Source organism: Megalops cyprinoides, chromosome 5 (assembly GCF_013368585.1).
Source record: "Megalops cyprinoides isolate fMegCyp1 chromosome 5, fMegCyp1.pri, whole genome shotgun sequence".
NCBI classification, from domain to species: Eukaryota; Metazoa; Chordata; class Actinopteri; order Elopiformes; family Megalopidae; genus Megalops; species Megalops cyprinoides.
Genome location: NC_050587.1, coordinates 38126938 through 38140000, shown reverse-complemented (window position 1 = coordinate 38140000; position 13063 = coordinate 38126938). Strand labels below are relative to the sequence as shown.

The window sequence follows — 13063 nt, the reverse complement described above, 5'->3', positions numbered from 1 at the left end:
GAGAGACAAGGAGACAAACGGGCCGTGGCAACAAAAGCTGAGAAGGAAATGGGTGAATGGAAACACAGGCTGGATACAAGAATAGGAGACAGGAGCTGAAAGAGCCAGAAAGACAAGATGGGGAGGTTTCACTGGTGCAGCCTGTGACTGTACTGAGCGTTATGGCTGCTGCTCGACTCATGTTTTTGTGTTTCCATATCTCTGTGGTGATTAAGTGGTCGGTTTTGGGGGTTTTCGGGACGGGTTTTTTTGGCAGGGTGTCCAGGAAACAGTTGAAGTGACATGCAGGGGTACCCCTCAGTAGACCACGGGGATGACGGCAGGTGTGTCAGACGAAGGTGTGTCCCCTGTACCTGAACCGGTCTAGTAGGTAAAGCATCACCGCCACCACGTGCACCGACAGACCCACCAACAGCCACAGCGTGCTCTGGAAAGGCTGCATGAACGAGTCCAGCGTGCTGCGCGGGATTTCCTGCAAGCACACGGCAAAGAGCGTCACACACACACACGCACGCAAACACACGTGAACACACACACACACACAAACGTGCGCAAACACACGTGAACACACACACACGCTCGCAGACACAGACACAGACACAGACACACACACACACACACGCTCACAGACACAGACACAGACACACACACACACACACACACGCACGCAAACACACGTGAACACACACACACACACAAACGTGCGCAAACACACGTGAACACACACACACGCTCGCAGACACAGACACACACACACACACGCACGCACGCAAACACACGTGAACACACACACACACACACACGCTCACAGACACAGACACACACACACACACACGCACGCAAACACACGTGAACACACACACACACACACACGCTCACAGACACAGACACACACACACACACACACACACACGCAAACACACGTGAACACACACGTGAACACACATACACTCACACAGCTGTGTAAACATGCATGAACACACACACACCCCCCCAAAAACACATGCGCACATACACACACGCAAACACACACACCCCTAAAAACACACACACACACACACACACACACGCACACACACACGCACACATACACACACACGCTGCAGACACACGCTGCAGACACACACACAAACACATTGCATACAACTCCACTGCATAATTTTCGTTTTCACTTTGAGCCATGATCTACCTTTTTGACGAGGATGGTGAGACCCTGGTACTTGAAAGGTTTGGAGAATTCGATGTACTGAGCTCGCTCATTGTTTATGGTAAGCGGAGCCACAATCATGTCCGCCAGGCCGCCCAGTAGCTCTCCCATCATACCATTCCATTCTTTCTTATTGCTGTTATTTACCTGCACAGGTAAAGGATGCCAGGGGACAGAGGTTAGAGTCTGAGCCCAAATCATACTGACTACACACCCAAGTACAAGCAAGGATTTCTCACTGCTAGACCAAAACATTTCATTGAGTAGTTGCTCACACCTGAGCTGTGTGTTGGTAGATAGCAAATAATTTGGGTGATAAATTGGCACCTCTATGTTTAATATAAAAAGAACCTCTAGTATTTAGGGATATTTTACTGAATTTCTTAGCAAACAAGCATAAACAGGCTGAATGGTCTTTTCTTGTTTGGATATTGCCTGTAAGTCCTGGTGTTTCATTGCCAAAGAGAAGCCTCATTCAGCCAGCCTTGCTTGTTTGTGGATCCCACCAGAGGGAATCACATCAAACCAGACCCAGCCTGGACCTCACCACCCAAGCTTCTCTGATGGGTGAGACAGTCTGGCAAAATCCGGCAGGACACTTTGTTCTAGATGCCTGAGGCTCCCAAGGCTTTAAGTCACCTGTTCTAGGCAGGGGAGTCCCGGCTCAAACTCATATGCACAATCAAACTTCAAAGCACGGTGTTAGCTTTATATGTTTAAGTTCTGCAACTTTGCAAATATAATTTTGTAAAATCATCACTGCATCTTTCAGGTTTTATAACTGTCCCTGCTTTAGAATTACAAAAATGAATTCCATGTGGTAACCAAATATGGCATAAGAAGACACTGTAAGAAACTGCTTCATAATAGCAGATATGTTTTAAATATTACAAAAAACAAAAAATAAAAAAACTACCCTGGAAAGGGTGATAATTATTGAAACTGTTCTACTGAAATCTAACACATTTCAAAAATTAGCATTCAGTGTCTGGCCAAAGACCGTTTGCCCAATTAAATTTTTAATTGATTTTTCAGACAGGGTTGAGGCCCCACCTCCAGCCAGTCAGCCTCCCGTCTCCGTGGCAACTCACCCGCTCCTGCGTCCCGAACTTCCCGTCGCCGACTAGGTGCACCTCATAAGTGAAATTCATTGTCATTGCCAGCTTGATGAGGAGGTCGATGCAGAAGCCATAACAGCACTGTGGAACGATTGGGCGTCCTGTAGCCAGACCGAGAGAGGCTGGCGGTTAGCATCTGCCTGCGATGGACCCCCAGCGGAGAGACATTACATTCAACAGACACCAAGCTCCACTTACACGCCTGCTACCGCACACGCACACACACACGCTCCCTCACGCACGCACACACACGCCGTGGATGGATGCATAGATATATAGTTACGTACCGCATATATATATATGCATATCCACTCACTCAGTAAGGCACCCTTGTAACTCGGCGTGGAGAGTAGAAGCACAGAGATGTCGTAAACGTCCCTGTCGTGTTACCTGGGATGGTCTCATTGGGCCCAGTGCAGATCACCTTTTTTATCAAGACTCCATTTGGTGTAATTTCTTCTAAGCAGGTTCCATCCTGCAAGGTTGGTTTGACGTACACAAAGGGTTCCTGGTGAATGGTCACTATCTGGAACAGACAGGAAGAGACATACATTTGTTTCACCTGTTTTTTGGGGATCCCCCCATGTTGACCCCCCCCCACCAAACAGCCTCATCCTCTTTGTATGTGTGTGCACACACACCCACATTCCCCACAAGAGACAGAATTGACATGGAGGCAAAAGCACACCTGCACACCTGCACACCTGGGTATAAACATTTCTATTCTTTTGAAGGGAGTTACCTTTAGTCTAGTGGACATCTGGAATCCTCTTGGCTTTTCCGTCTCTCCGCCAGGCCAAATGATCTTCCTCTGGTTGTTCAGCACAACCTGCAAAAGCCGAGCAACCCAGCCAGGACAGGAAAGTATTCAATTAAATATGAATATTTCATTTTAATAGCCTTTGGTGATTTAGACATGGAGTTGTATTAATTGTAGAATAATTGACAGCCTGCGCACAGATCTCTACAGGTGCTGTAGTGGTACAGGACTCAAGCTGAGCAGAGGAGGTGCATTCTGAATGAGAATCTGAGATTCCCTGCCTCTGGGTGAAGTGTGAGCATATTTGAGCAGCTCCCCCTGCTGTTCGGCTGTCATAGATACAGCTTGATGATGAAGAATCAAACACAGCACATTTAGCCCAGTACAGATGTGACAGAAACAATAATTCAGGCATTGGCAATGCAGCCTTAAGTGCCCAGTCACACAGAGAATAATAATAAAATAGCTGTAAAAATATGGAAAAATAATATAAAAATATGTACATTAGATTGACCAAATCAACGGAGCTTGCCAAAGTGCAATGATACATGCATAGAAATGTTTTTTTCATGTCAGTGATGGTGTGAAAACTATTTTTGAATTATGTTAACTGTAAGCAAAACAGTTTTATCTAAAAGCAATTGGAAATGTGGGCTATCAGGTTTCTTAAGCAGGCCTCTCAGATGTGCAGGGTAAAAGTGTGATCACAGACAGTGAGCCCCCGTACTTGTGTGCCGTTGTAGATTCCAACTTGTATTAGTCGGCTTTTCTGGTAGTTGAGAATGCTGTAATGGGCATACTTTCTGTCTCCATCGTCATTGAACTCAACACGTCCCGTGAGGCCTTCTGGGTACTTGGATGACATCAGAACTCTGAGGCCGAAGGGGAGAATATTTATATTTACTGACAGCATTGCTGCCACTGTGTGCTATTAGTGACTTGCTGATTGGAACCACTTGTAGCATTCTGCTGTGGAGAGCAACATCTTCTGACTAGTTCAGATGAATCAGAGGCACACAGCACATGGTAACTCCACCCCTAAAGGTTCATGAGGCCACATCCTCCATCAGTATTACTAGCTAATCAGAGTCAAATCAAGACATCGTTTTTGTCTCACATCACAAACATGCATATTAGATTACATTACATTTCTGTAGAAGACACTCCTACCCAGACTGGCATTTGGGGCTTATTACATACAATTCATTGCTACAGCTGGATGTTTACTAAGGCAATTAAGCTTATGTTCTTTACCCAAGCAAACAAAAGCAATAGCCTACCGGGGAATCAAACTGGCAACCTCTGGGTTACGATCCCCGCCCTATTAGCGCAATCCTGCCCTGCTGCCCTGCCACCATAAGCCCTCTGGCCCCGCCCCACAGCCCCACCCACGTGCCAGACCCACGCCCCCCTCAGCACTACCTGGCCCCGCCCCCCCAGCTCCACCCACCGTTTGAAGAGAGGCCCCGTCTTCCAGATGTTGGTGTTGCCCACGCACCCCCGGGGCGGCTCGGTGATGTTCTCCTTCTCGAACAGCTCCTGGATGGACTGGGCCACCACCGCCACAGCGTCGTTGATGTGCGCCGACTCGTTCTTCCCGTTGATGAGCTGGAGGCCAATCAGACCTGTCCCGGTCGACATGGCAACAGCAACACGCAGTCAGCGCCCGACCCTGCCCCAAATCTGAGCGGCCAGTTGCAATGAAAAGAACTTAAAGCGCCTCTGTCGCCCGTTTTGTTGCAAATATCAAAACGCGTGTGCGTCGGGTATGGGGTATGCCCTGCCAACCCGGGACTTGGCGGACGGCATGCCAGCCAACCCAACATCGTAATTCTGCCTTCCAATCGCAATCCGAGCAGGTGTTGTCATGTTGCTTTCCGTTTTGGGGGTAAAATACCCTACAGACGGTGAATTTTCACATTATAAATTGAAACCCCATAAAGCAGTGATAAGGTTAAATGTGCGGGACTGTAAAGACTGCATCACCCAGTGTGAATCTGCATGAAAAAGCTGCAAATTAATTCAAAGTTCCTTTCAGTCTGGCTGACACTGCTGGTACTGTCTGAGCGCCGAGAGCCTGTGATGAAGCTAGATTGTGTGTAATGCTCTTTCATGCACCACTTGCTACTGTTCTTGTTTTGTGAGATTTGGAATTATAATGTGAAAAAATAAATTTCCCTTGACAAGGGCTTCCAAGAAGGACAGCAACAAGACTGAACACTGCCGGATGGCAGCTGGGAGGGGTCTGATGTTTGCCCAAAATTTCCACAGAAGCAACAGAAGCTGGGCTTTCCTTTCGGTCAGAAGTGACCTCTACCATCAAGTCAGGAGATATTCCGGTCTGTCTGGAAAATTTCACAGGCCTGAGGGCCTACGTGAGATTAGACCAGCAGAGAGAGAGTCGAAAATCAACAAAAAAAGTGGCATCAAATGTAGGTTCAACCGTGACTTGATGGAAGAGTGAAAAACATGGGGGTAAAGTTGAGCTTCAGTTTTTTTTATTGCAACTGGGCCAAGTTCTATGGTGGAGGTGTTCAGGGATTGAGGGGAGGGGAGGTCTCTCGGAGAAAAATAAGGAAAGTGTATTTTGAGGACTTATAGCAAGTGCTTGAAGACAAACACAGGGTAATCTTTGGAAAGGCTGTTAGTGATAAGAGTGCCTAATGACTGTTACATTGGTGACCATGAAGTGAGAACTACACAGACACGTGCTCCATCCAGGACAGAAAACAAGACAATTGTAGCTTACCATTATATTTCAGTAACACTTCAATGTGGGGGTTGCAAAACACCCTTTATAAATTCGTGAGAACCAGGCTATTAACATATCATAGGAGTAATACATTTAGGACACAACGTAAATACGGATTATCCCCAACTCCTGCTTTGGGAAAGAAAATACAGAAGTCTACTTTGTCGTTAGTTATTTCTAAATTTAAAAGAAAATAAACTACCATTGCACAATACGCTTCAAATAAACTGTCACAGTGTTTACTCGTGTGATTCGTTTAAAACCTTTAAACATTCAAATGTTTAAACGTTTAAACGGTTAATATATACCAAACTATCATTTACGTCATAAGTCTAAAAGTAGAAGAAAAAAATCTCCCTGAGAAAGTCACCATATGCGGGGTTTTTTTCAGCGTCTGTTACAGTGCTACGTCCTAAGGCGGGTATGTGGGCTACCTGACCTCAGTATCAGCGCGTTGTCCAAAATTCATCAATCATAAACTATGTGTTTACAAAAAGACACTGACACACGACCTTAGACTACCATTACACGTTCTACTCTAGCAAAACCGTTACAACACAAATGTATGAAGACTCGTTTAAAACCTTTAAACATTTAAATGCTTAAACGTTTAAACGCTTAACACATAACAAACAAATCATTCCTTTTGGTCTCTTACTCTTCACCTGTAAGAAAACTACTCCAGAAAAAGGCCAACATGAGCGGCTTTTTCCGCCGTTTGAAATGGTGGTAGCGGGGGGTCGTGGGCGGCGCGGGGTACCTACCGTCTGGCGCTTCACTAAGGGCTTTACCGGACATCTCCCGTTCTCCGACCAGCCACACGTAACCGGAGCCCGTCATGTTGAGGTAGCGGGCGGACTTGTACACTGCTGCCGCGTCCTCTTCGCTGAGGGGAGAGGGGAACCACGAGAGTTAACAGTTTTATAGCCTTAAATGCTAGAAGTATACTATATTAAATCATTTCTATCTCACGGTTATAAATGCAGAGTTAGCACCACTAGGATATGTATAATTATGTGAAATGTGTCTATCTTTAAGAAACTAATGCGGACATATAGAACAATATTAGATTTCACTGAACAACAAACATTTATTGGGAGGGAAAAGAGAAAAAGGGGGAAAGAGAGAACAGGAGGAATCAAAGAACAACAGTAGGCTACAGACGACGAGCAGGTTTCGCCAAACCAAACGCGTCACAGTCGTTTTTTAGCAACCCCTCTGCGTCGCAGAACGCATTGCGGTAATGAAGACTGCTGACATATTGCGCTTTGAATGCCTCTGGGTTTTGGTGGTCAACAGGCAGCATTTTTTTTTCTCTTTAGAAATTATTGCGAAAGCAAATCATTACATTTACATGTGTCGATCAACATTTCTGAGACATGCAGATTCAGCTCCGGTTAGGTTGATGCACAACGTAAATTTAATCATTTGCAGGTTTGTTCTAGCTGGTTATGTTACCGAGTGAATGTCCTGAATTTTCTTTTATTTCTGTTATTATGCATTATCCATTATTTTTCCTATTTACCATATTTCCTTTTGGGTGTTTAGTTAAATGTATTGTCTTTTAAGACATTTTAGGTTTTTTAGTATTGGTTTTTCAATTAGGCAGATATCAAATCTATCAATATCAATTTATCCGGAACCAGCTGGTCTAAGAAAATTTGTTCTGGCTCTAAAAAAAATGCATATTCGTTGACCACTAATAGATACACTAGAAATTATTAATATTACTGCTGAGATTGTTTGTGTGTGAAAGCCAGAGACATGTCTTGGGATCATTTATAACCAGTACCTATGAATGTAATCATTCAGCCTGTCTGGCCTGTATGCATAAATGCAGCAAAGCTAAGCCAAATTCCAGATCTGACAGCACAACAGCGGGGACAGAGGAAGCTTCTGAGTCACATCAAGGCTGTCTGAATAATATTAAGAGTTTTGATGTAGCACATGGCTAGTATGCGAATCAAACAACATTGTACCCCCAGACCCTAATTAAGCACATCTCTTTAAAACATTAAATACCAACAAGGCAGGCTGAACGCTCTTACTGAGTTTGAAAAGTCTGCTGATTCGACTCCAGCCACAGCTGGGTTGCGGTACAGACGCGTTCAGTTTTTCCATGGGAAAGCTGCTCATCAAACTTGATGTATTTTGCTTGAGGCTAGGCAGTGCTCTCAAGGTACACACCACTGATCTACGTTACTGTACTGGATAGAAGGGTCATGCTTTAGCTTAAAAAAGTCAATATGAGACTCACTGCATAGATGGATTATAGGTAAGTAGTAGTTATTTACAATTCATCTTTGTACAACCTTTTTTTATGGCCTTTATTGTGCCCTGAACTTATATCCTAATAATAATGATAATAACAAGGATGATGTGAGGTTTTCCAAATGATTATTATACAATTTGCAAATGATCCAAAAGCAGTTGGTCTGCAGGGATATCTCAGCTGATGAGGAGTGTGAGGGGACCAGGAATCCCCATAATGGGTTGCCAACATGAGAGCTGCACCCATTTCAGGAGCTCATGAAGCCTCTCTCTCTCCCAGCACCATCATGGTGGTGCTTTCAAACCTCACGAAACGGGGGACAGTACTGTCAATGTCAGACGCCAACCCTTTAATCCAGTAAACGAGCGAAGATCAGAGGCAGGAACATGACCAGTGGAGGAAGAGAAGGGGGGGTCTCACCTGGCGGAAAGGATGATGACCCGAGCCTCCAGCTCTTTGGCCTCCAGAAGGAGCGCGGTTAAGTTTGTGTCTTGGTTGAACTGTAGAACTTTCTCTGCCTGCGGTTGGGGTACAAAAGCAGTCAAGTACACTACTTACCCCCACCTAGCACCAAGCTGCCTGTACCTCTTTTGCTCGGATTGGTTGATTTTTTTTCGGTTGAAAAAAGAGAGGAAAAAAAGGAGTTCCAAGAGAATCGGATTCAACTAAATTAAAAAAACAAAAAAACAAAAAAAAAAACAAAGAAAAACCGAACAAAAAGAAAAACGAATGCCTTGGAGAAGGGGGGAAAAAAGTTCTGCATTTGTGCATGCAAACTGAAGGTTATCAAGGCTCCAAAGAAGAACGTGCATGTTAGAGGTGGAAGGAGAAAAAGATCGATGCAACCGGAAATGATAAAAAAACAGGTGAAGGGGGAAGAGGGAGATTTTTCCCAAAGAAAAACTTCTTTTTTTAAATAAAAAGTGTGGCAGAACGGAGGAGGTAGTAGCTGGGAAATGGCTGTCCCCCCGCTACCAGATCGCCAGAAAAGGAAGAGACTTGCAGTTTTTTTGTTGTTTTTTTTTTTTTTTAATCTGAAATCATGCACTCCGTTACCAAAAAAAATGAAAAGCTGGGCTTTTTTAAAATAATTGAAATCATGATTTCTTTCAACATAAAACCATTCTTGATTGAAATAATAGAAAAAAATGTCTAAACGTAAAAAAAAGACGTGCTACCAAGATAAGAACATTTCTGGGTCGGCTGGTGATTGGTTGATTGGTTTCTAGTTGCTACGTTTAGAGAGCTGGTGGGGCGGCGTGCATTGACCATGCAAATATACCTTGGGTCCTCGCTTGTTGTCATAGGACAGTTGGTCGAGGTTTTCATAGTTCCTTTTTTTATTCTGATGATGAATGTACACAGAGAAAATATGCAGACACAGAAAAATATTATAAACAGTTGAAAAATGGTGGCAGTAAAGCATTCCAACAAATTTCCACTTTCCTGCTTCTGACTGGGATCGCTAACACTGGGGCTTGCAAACACATCAAAGACGACCCCCTCGCTAGTCACGCCTCAGGCTGTCTCTAGCTGAGCTCACTGAAAACCCCCTCAGTGCTGCGTTTTGTACCGTAAGTTCCAGAAAACGAGCACACTTCCCCCAATCTAAGTGTAAAAGGTTCTGCCTTGTGTCATTAGCAGAATAATATCTAGGCCCCCACTCAAACTGTGATGCACTGTGTCCTCAACTGATTATCAAATGCAAGCATCAGCTGCTACTCTGTCAGTATTGTGGGAAAGAGTAACAAAGAATAAGAAAGAATAACCATTGAATTTATTAATCAAAGTTGAAGACAAAGTGCATGTTAGTTTTGATTAAATCAAGACTGTAGGCTTTGGATAAAAAAAAATCTTGAGTCTTATTCTGAGGGAATTTTGTGTTTCTAATTTTAAATTATTATCACATTTGCTTCGCAGACAGTCTTATCAGGCACAATTTACATAATTACACACATTTCATCCATTCATATAGCTGGATGTGTGCTGAAGCAGTTCACCCTGCTCAAGGGTAAAACAGCTGTGCCCCATCTGGGAATCAAACTGGCAACCTTTGGGCACTGAACCTGAAGACTCCAACTGGGGCACAGATCATCTTCTGAGAGAGACCTGCCAGCAAACCCCGGAGTGAGCCATATATTTAATTTAATTAACATGATGCTCGTTTGGCCTCTTCTGTTTGAGTGGTGGTTTAATCACGCTGACCAGCGCTGAAAGCTTTATTGAACAGCTGTTACCACCCGGTCTGCAGACCGGCTTTGATGTAAAGTCCCATGAGGAATTTTAATGTGTGCTGCTCAGACAGGACCATTTGATTGTGCCTGTTCTGAAATATGGCACCTGTCACAATATAGTAACTGTACAGGAACCTCAGCAGAGCAGATACATCCTGTTGGTGATGCAGTCTAACTGTATCTGTGACCATGCTAAGATTTCATCATGGTATTTATTTTTAATATGGACTTTTATTCCTTCGATTAAATAGCACGATGCAAATGCAGAATCAGCTCACCGCATTGCCTAAAAATAGGATTCTCATATTCAGTTCCTGCTCTCCAACTTATTGCTTTGTCAGTTACACTGAATTGATCTCTTTAATCCAAAGTGTATCTGTATGTATTTGCCAAAACAGGGAAGGGAATTGGTGCTAGGTGCCCTGCTAAATTAAAGCTGTCCCATGTGGTGAGGCTGTGGTTAGACTGAAGGGGCACAGGGGCTAGGGGTTTGAGCACGTGACCACATACAGGCAAGGGTGGGGGGAAGGGGGGGGGGGGGGGGGGTTGAGGGGCTACGGGTGGGATCTAAGCTCCTGTTTGGAGTGAGGGGGGGGGGGGGGGGGGGGGAGATACAGATGGTAGGGTTGGCTTCTTTCTACTTTCTGAAATACATTTTCACATTTATTTTCCCTAATGCAGACTAACAATAATGGCAACCAAAGGAAAATGTATTTATAAGTTAGAAACAAATTGTCCTTAGGCCTCAGGGGTGGAGGTGAGTTCATAATAAAAAGAATCTTTTTTGAGTTGCTCGCTTAGACAGCTGTAAGAATTATAAAGTACTACGGAAACTACGGACTACGGAAAAGATGGCGCTTTAAATGGAATCAGTTTGACTCAACGGTACTGAAACCTCATTTGCAAACAATCGCTATAACCCTCAGTGTCATTTTGGGAGAGTTTTCCTCCTTTCAGGGTTCTGCAGAATCGGACAGAATTAGAACAGCCACTCTGCTGGGACGTGCTGTTCTCTATTTAATTTGGTGTTACACACACCCACTTATATGAAAAGCTGCATCTGAGTTCAGGTTACTTCTGCTCAAAGCAAGCACTTGTTAATACACCTTCCCTACACCAGCATTTAAGCCACTACATCACTGTATACCTACATCACTGTGTGCCTCAAACCTGAACTTTTTAAAGCATCTTTCTCACATTTTCTCATGTATTGCCATCTCTAAATCTTATGTATTCTGTGCCTGCCTGCTTTGTGTTTATGACTTGATCATTTATGAACAGGTACAGGATATATCTCCTGTATTGTCATACCTTTCCCTCACTTTCCCTCCAACCAAGATGAAAACTAAATGCAATTTCTAAGTTTTTTTGTTTTTAAAAAGAACAAGGCAATGGTTACATTGGCTGTGATGGCATTTCTGGACTCCCTGCCTGCAGGTACCCTAGTGGTAAAACATTGCTACTGTGGAAATCCTACTTCGCAGGTCTTATCGCCTTCTAGCGCCTCTAGTGTTAGAATACAGTTACTGCAGGAGTGGTGCATTCCTTCAGGGAATTGGTGAGTGATTGACACTGATTTCCAGGGCTGCCTCTTCCAGTTGGAATCAGAAAGATTTATTTTAGAACCATAGAAACACATTCTGAAACTAGAAGTACATAGTGCACTGCAATTAGATTGAATCTGGGCCCTGATTGTGGTTAGTTACAGCTCATATGAACCACAGCGAATCGGTCACAACCACTATTTATGACTTTTACCATGCCCTGAGCACCATTATACTGCCTTCTTACAGCTTCTGATGTTGTTTAGTCAGTCTGCAGAATATGTATCTGTAGCAAAAATGACACGATAAAGCATTAAAAAGGGAAAGAGCTGAAATCCAAATACGGATGCATTTTAACCAAAAGAATTAATCCCCAGGAGTAGAGACTGGAGAGATGGACCCACAAGAGGTTTTGCATTTTTTAAAAGCTTTGCATTTGATAGCAAGGAATTCAAGCAGCTACTGCATCAGCTATTAAATTAGGCTTAGACTAGTCTCTGTGATAACAATGTCTTTTAAGTACAATACAGTCATGGATCTACACAGTCCAGCAAGTGGTCCTACATGATCTTCAGCTCAAAAAAAACCAAGGACTTTTCAACTCCAAAGAGCACAGCATTTCCTGTGATGAATGTTGGCTGGGAAAATATAATTCTGCATGACTTGCTCAGTTCAGTCAGAGCTTGGCTAATTGCGGAATCATGGAAATGTGAAAGGATTCCAAAGTTTATTCTCAGTAGGTGTGCCGAGTTTGGGAATAGAGCTTTGCAGTTCACACCTCGCAGGCCTTACTCCTCAATTATCTAATCAGCTACGGGTGGCGAATCATCCCTGACATCACTCTCTTTCTGCATCAAATGACAGAGCCTTGGCACAAAAAAAAGAGGAACGAGATTTCTTGATGTTGTTTAGAAGACGGTAAGATACTACTTCAAAATTCGAAACATAAGAAGGTCTCATGAAGAGTCTTTCAAAGCAATGAAGTCAGGTCAGACATCATTCAGCAATTAACATCCACCGGAATGTAATTGGTTCCATTGCTTCGAACAGACCGTCACCATTGGGAGGGAGACAGTGAGGGTAGGAAAGGCATAGTTGCTCGCACGGTTTTATCTCTTGGGAAGTCAGTGATGTTTTGCTCAGCCCCAGGTTAAGTCCATTATTTGGCTCCTGTTG

At 43.8% G+C, this 13063-nt stretch overlaps 1 protein-coding gene across 15 annotated transcripts in view; it reads right to left on the bottom strand.

Moving 5' to 3' along the window:
* The window catches only part of grin1a (glutamate receptor, ionotropic, N-methyl D-aspartate 1a), a 37279-nt gene that overhangs the window by 16880 nt on the left and 7336 nt on the right, over window positions 1–13063 (bottom strand). For 6 of the 15 annotated variants that reach the window (XM_036529708.1, XM_036529710.1, XM_036529713.1 and 3 more), the window contains exons 4-13: window positions 9392–9454; window positions 8530–8627; window positions 6602–6723; window positions 4536–4710; window positions 3813–3957; window positions 3068–3154; window positions 2704–2851; window positions 2299–2426; window positions 1190–1354; window positions 354–472 (exon numbers count right to left, since the gene is read on the bottom strand). In XM_036529708.1, the coding sequence (XP_036385601.1) occupies window positions 354–472; window positions 1190–1354; window positions 2299–2426; window positions 2704–2851; window positions 3068–3154; window positions 3813–3957; window positions 4536–4710; window positions 6602–6723; window positions 8530–8627; window positions 9392–9454 (1250 nt within the window). The remainder of the gene's footprint in view (window positions 1–353; window positions 473–1189; window positions 1355–2298; window positions 2427–2703; window positions 2852–3067; window positions 3155–3812; window positions 3958–4535; window positions 4711–6601; window positions 6724–8529; window positions 8628–9391; window positions 9455–13063) is intronic. The other 9 variants (XM_036529709.1, XM_036529711.1, XM_036529712.1 and 6 more) reach the window with 3 other exon arrangements.